Source organism: Arachis hypogaea, chromosome 13 (assembly GCF_003086295.3).
Source record: "Arachis hypogaea cultivar Tifrunner chromosome 13, arahy.Tifrunner.gnm2.J5K5, whole genome shotgun sequence".
NCBI lineage: Eukaryota > Viridiplantae > Streptophyta > Magnoliopsida > Fabales > Fabaceae > Arachis > Arachis hypogaea.
In genome coordinates, this window is record NC_092048.1 from 143,390,686 (window position 1) to 143,396,722 (window position 6,037).

The following is a 6,037-nucleotide window of genomic DNA, read 5'->3' on the forward strand; positions in this document are numbered from 1 at the left end:
TAAATAACACATTTTTTATATATAAATATATGCTAATTAATTTAATGTTGATTATTTGTGTAGACATAACCTTTTTTTTTTATCCCAACTCAGATTGTTTAAACATAAGAAAGAACAAAATGCTAGAGACAAATGAAGGCACTAATGCTGGTAGAGGCAGGTGTCAAAATATATACAATGTGTACATAAATGCATATAATTGAATGGGTTTGTGTTTATTATCAAAAGAAAACTTGAAGAAATTATTGTGTGTTATCTATAGTATTTATTAAAAAATTTATTTTTGCTTTTAACTAAAGATAATATCTATAATTTTTTTTAACAAAAAAATTTGTAAAATTATGAGAGAGAGAGGAAACACAGGGAGAGGTAGGACTTGAGAACCACATTAATATTCGAAGGATCCTAGGGTTTGGAATAGAGAAGAATACCATCAACTGGAAAGTGAATCTTTTTCCATCTTTGTCGACAATTTATTGAAAGATATCTCCAAGAGGGAATTATTTCACTTATTCACGTGAACAGGAAAAATCAATGACATATATCTTGCTCGTAAGCAGAAAAAAGTATGATATATCTTTTTGCCTTTATACAAGGGGGCACTGAAGGCGATAACGGACATGGATTGTATGAGATTGCAAGGGAAGACTATCCCAGTAAAAGAAGCTAAGTATAGAAGGCCAATGAAAGAGAAGGTAAGAAGTATGCATGTCGAAGGTAGAGAACGAAATGCCGATGAGAATGGGCAGACTCAACATGAGGATAATTTGGTTACGCATACAGGCGGGGAAGGAACGATGAAGAATACGTCAAAAAAGGACCCAAGTGGTAATGAATGGACAAAGAAGGTTGAAACAACAGTTGCAGAAGAAAATATGGGTTGATTAGCAAGGAGTTTAGTCGGGGGGACGACCAAGGCCATAGATTTCAATGTTCTGAAGAAGGAAGGTAGTAAAAATCTGCCTCAGGTTGTTCAAGTCCGGGAATTAGGAGCGTATAAGGCACTACTAGCTTTTGACATCGTGAAGCATGCGAAGGAATATTATACATTCAAAATAAATAGTCTTTTGCAATTTTTTCATAGCGTTTGGAGGTGGGAGGAATTAGAACAAAGTGAGACTAGAAGAGTATGGGTAGAATGTTTTAGAGTGCCACTACATGTGTGGTCTACAAAAACGTTCAAAAGGATAGGTAGACAATGGGAGGAAGTAATACAGTAAGATAAAATGACGGAATCAGAACTATCATTCAGCTCTGAAAGAGTTCAAATCGATACTTGTATGTTTGATGTTATTAGTGAATGGATCCACACAACGGTCAGTATTAATGGGTTTGATACTTTTGTGAAGGAGGTGAGAAGTGAGATCTATGGACCGGAGAGCATGATTGTAGGGAAAAATCTGCGAAGGATGAAGGCTAACTGTGATGTAAGCGATACAAAAATAAAGATGGTGGCACTGATGTTTGATCCGACGGCTGAATTGGTGGAGGCAGGGCTGAGGAATCACGGTGAAGATAAAGGTAGAACAATAATTCATGATTTGTTTTTGAATGACTGGAATCAGGAACATTTACTATCATTGAAGGAAAAAAGGGTAAGTGAATTAAATGCATTAATGGAAATTGATAGAAGAAAAATTTATGAGGATGCTGGATTTATTATGGGAGGGGACTCGGAAGGGACCGTGTCACAAAAAATTTTCAATTCAAGTGGCAGGGTACAGAAGGGGTGTTATAAGGGCTAGAAGAAGGAATGTGGTGGGCCATTGTTTTCATAGTGAGAGTGATAATATAATAAGAGGGAGGGAAGGTATGGGCATTGTGGGCTCTCATGTTATTGGGTTGACAAATGAGGATAGCCATCTTCGACATTTTGAAGGAGGAATAATGAGCCTTGGACGGTGGGCTCATGCTGAAGAGGGTCGAGTTGGTGTTCCATGGGTTAAAGAGGGACATGCTAATGAAGACAGGAGCAGTGACAGGTTTCCTTCGAGGAGTAGTTCATGTGCACTGCTGGAACCTTTGCAGCCAACGATGAGACACTTGCGGGCAGAACCAGGCATTGGAGAAAATGTCCCACACTAAAACAGTGTCGGCCTTGGAGAAAATGTCATGGGGCAGAGGGCACCGGGGCCAAGCGGGTTGCCACACACATAGCCGAAGATGGCTACTCTACGTCTAGTTCCTGGAGGCGGGACCTGGGTTAGCGGTGGTGACGGCAAAAATGGAGGGGGTCAGTTTGCGGTGGCGGAAAGCTATGTGGTAGAGTTGCACAATGAAGAAGAGTGCCATGGTAGAACCAATGAGCCAGTTAATCAGAGCAACAAGAGAAACTTCAATCCAGCAGAGGCAAGAGGTGAAGAAGGAGAGGTAATTCCAGAGACAGTGACAGCGTGCATGGATCGGTGTGCGAATGATGAAGAGTGTGGCAATGAGGAGGGTGAATTCGGAACTAGCCAAGTACATCAAAACGTGATGAATGATGAAAGGCTGAAGTGGGAGGAACAGATGAACAAAAATAGGACAATTTAGGAATTAGCAATGGAATTTGGTGTAATTTTACATAATGAAGAAGAGGATATTATGGCAATACTTCAAGTTCAAAATGAAGAAATTGCAAACAGGAAGAGGCTGGCGAAACAAAAAGAGAAAACGAGAAGAAGCAGGCCTAAGAAATGCAACAAGGTGTGTAAAAATATTTTTAAATGATTTATAGTTGTTTGAATATTAGGGGATTCGGAGGTGACGAAAAGTTGAGAATGATAAAAGAATTGAAAAAGAGTAGTAGATTAAACATGTTAGGGTTGATTGAAACTAAGCGTCAAGTATTGACAAAATTTGATGTAATACATATTTGGAAAAACGACATGGTAGGTTGGGAATATGAGGAATTTGTAGGTGCTTCTAGAGGTTTTCTGCTAATGTGGGATGATATGGTGTTTAAAATGAATAACTGCTATAAAGGAGAATGTTGGCTGTGTATGGAGGGAGTGATGACTAATATAAATCTTACTTGTGCGTTTTGTTTGGTATACTGAGCACATGGGAGAGGGGGAAAACTGGTGACGTGGGGGGAGTTGAGTTATATTGTGGGGTTGTGTCAGGTACCTTTTTACTTCATGGGGGACTTCAATGAAATAATGCAAGTGGAGGAAGAGAAAGGAGCGAGTGGGTTACCAGTGTCTGCGGAAGGGTTTAAGTTTTGGATACAAGACATGCGGTTGCTGGATCTCCCTCTTAATGATCGTAAGTTCACATGGTTCAGGGATCGATAATGTAGCCGCTTTGATAGGGTCCTGGTAAGTGTAGATTAGATTGAAGCACTTTCGGATACTCGCTTGAGAGGTGGATCTCGAGTGTTATCAGATCACTGTCCGTTGAATGTGGAAGATACAAGGATGAAGAGAGGCCCAAGACCATTTAGAAGTTTAGATGCTTGGTTCACACATGAGGGTTTTTTGAGGATGGTAAAAGAGAAATGGAGAAACTTAGGGGATGTTCAACTCACTAGCAAGCTGAAGGCACCGATGGCACCCCTGAGAAGATGGCATAGAAACAATTTTGGTGACATGGATAGTAGAATAAAGAGGTTTGAGGATGAGATAAAAAAGATTGATGATATGGTAAGTGATGGCGCATATGACGGTACAATATAGGCTAGACACAAAGCATTGGTGAGATGCTATGAGAAATGGTATATTCAGAAGGAAATTCATTGGAAGCAGATGTCTCGGTCTCGATATGCTAAGGATATGGATAAGAATACAAGATACTTTCATCAAGTAGCCTCGGCTAAAAGGAGGAATAACAGAATTGATGATGCGCTTTTACTGCATGGGAAGTTGGTACGAAATCAGGCTAGAATAAAGGTGGCAATTAAAGGGTTTTATAAAGATTTGTATCGGCAAGAATATGCTCCATTGATTGGATTTTGAGAAAGACTAGTGATGAAGATAAGTGGAAATGAGGCTACAGCATTAGAAGTAATGCCCTTTGTTGAGGAAGTCAAAGAGGCTGTTTGGGATTGTGAGTCTACAAAAGCCCCAGGTAATGACGGGAACATGAACTTCATTAAAAAGTGTTGGGATGAGATTGGTAATGAATTCACTGTAGCAGTGTTAGGATTTTTCCAAAACTCCAAATTACCAACGGATGCGAATGTAACTTGGGTGGCTTTAGCTCCAAAGTTTGTGGGTGCTAAGGAGATCAAGGACCTTAGCCCTATTAGCATGGTTGGATGTGTGTACAAAGTAATATCGAAGGTTTTGGTAAAAAGGATGAGTTCAATGGTGCCAAGATTAGTGGGAGAGAGACAGAGTACTTTTGTGAAGGGTCAAAAAATACATGACGGTGCTTTAATTGCATGTAAAACAGTTCAGTGCCTGAGGATGAGCAAAAAGAAGACGGCGATTATAAAGTTAGATTTTCAAAAGGCATATGACAAGGTCAGGTGGAACTTTGTGGATATTGTGTTACAAAAGATGGGATTCGGTCATAGATGGAGAGCATGGGTAAAGGAATGTGTAAGTATAGCCTCTATGTCGGTTCTGATTAATGGGACACCGTCCAAGCCGTTCAAGATGGAGAGAGGTCTAAGACAAGGGGATCCTCTATCTCCTTTCCTGTTTGTCCTTGTGGTTGATGTATTACGTAGGATGGTGGCAAAAGTAGTCAGGAATGGACGTATATCCCCACTGCTGGTTGGGAGGGATAACATAGAACTGTTATACTTCCAGTTTGTGGATGACACTATTTTGTTTTGCCCATCAGAGACAGAGACAATCTTGAATTATAAGAGGCTCCTGCTATGCTTTGAACTCATGTCAGGACTATGTATCAACTTTGACAAATCGAATTTGATTTTCATTAATTGTGAGTCAGAGTGGGTGACGAATATATGTGGGATACTAGGATGTACTAAAGCGGTTCTACCCGTAAGATACTTGAAAATCTCCTTAGGAGCAAATCCTCAGTTGGTGAAGACATAGAAACTGATTATAGATAAGGTGGAAGAGAAACTCAGTCTTTGGAAGGCAAAAATACTTAACAAAGCTGGAAAGTTAGTTCTTATCAAGTCTGTACTTAATAGCTTGCCAGTCTACTATCTTAACCTATATAAAATGCCAAAAGGGGTAGCAGAGAAGTTTATTGCGTTGTAAAGGAATTTTATATGGAGCAAGGAGGATAGAAGTAATGGTATGCCTCTCGTAAAGTGGGAGTTGGTGCAGGTCCTGAAAAAGCTTGTAGGTTTGGGAGTGGGGGATGCTGTGATTAGGAAGACAACGCTTCTGTTTAAGTGGTAGTGGTAGTTTTTAAAAGAGGATTGTCCATTGTGGAAAAAGATTGTATGCTTGTGTAATGGTTTAAATCCAAATATAATGCTAGCAAATCAGTCACTACCTACAAGAGGGGGTCCGTGGAAAGATATCTGTCAATTGAAGATCCAAGAACAATACGTGAAAGACAAGATGATCAGTGGCCTATCTATGAAAATAGGGAACGGGAGGAGAACTCGTTTTTGAAAAGATATTTGGTTGCAAGGTGGACCCTTGAAAGAGAGTCTTCCAAGGCTTTTCTCTGTTTTAAACCAGCAAGGATCTGTTATAGGGGATTGTGGGTTTTGGGATGGGTTAGAGTGGATTTGGAATTTTCATTGGAGAAGAAAATTGTTTCAATGGGAGTTGGCACTCGTAAACCAACTCCATGAAAGGTTAAGACAAGTTAAATTATCACCGGGTAGAGAGAATAGAGTGGTGTGAAAATTTGATAAAAAAAATATATATTTTCAACTAACTCTTTTGTGCAGGTGTTGCAGACAGAAACAGTCTCGGAGGAAGTCACAAGTTACAGCTTTACTAGCGCAATTTGGAGAGGCTTGATTTCGCCAAGAATTGAGCTATTTACATGGTTTGTTTTAGTGGGAAGGGTAAATACCAAAGAGAGATTGAGTAGATTAGGTGTCATTCATCCAAGTGATAATACCTGTGTGTTGTGTAAAAAAGATATAGAATTTGTTCATCATTTGTTTCTTTGCTGT

The 6,037-nt window shown here is 39.6% G+C and overlaps 1 protein-coding gene across 1 annotated transcript; it reads left to right on the forward strand.

Annotated features, from left to right (window-relative positions):
- Positions 1-2,541: 2,541 nt before the first annotated feature.
- LOC140177787 (uncharacterized) lies at positions 2,542-3,935 on the forward strand. Its single transcript, XM_072210958.1, has 4 exons — positions 2,542-2,685; positions 3,105-3,246; positions 3,367-3,623; positions 3,705-3,935. The coding sequence occupies exons 1-4, from the start codon at positions 2,542-2,544 to the stop codon at positions 3,933-3,935; spliced, it is 774 nt and encodes a 257-aa protein (XP_072067059.1).
- Positions 3,936-6,037: the final 2,102 nt, after the last annotated feature.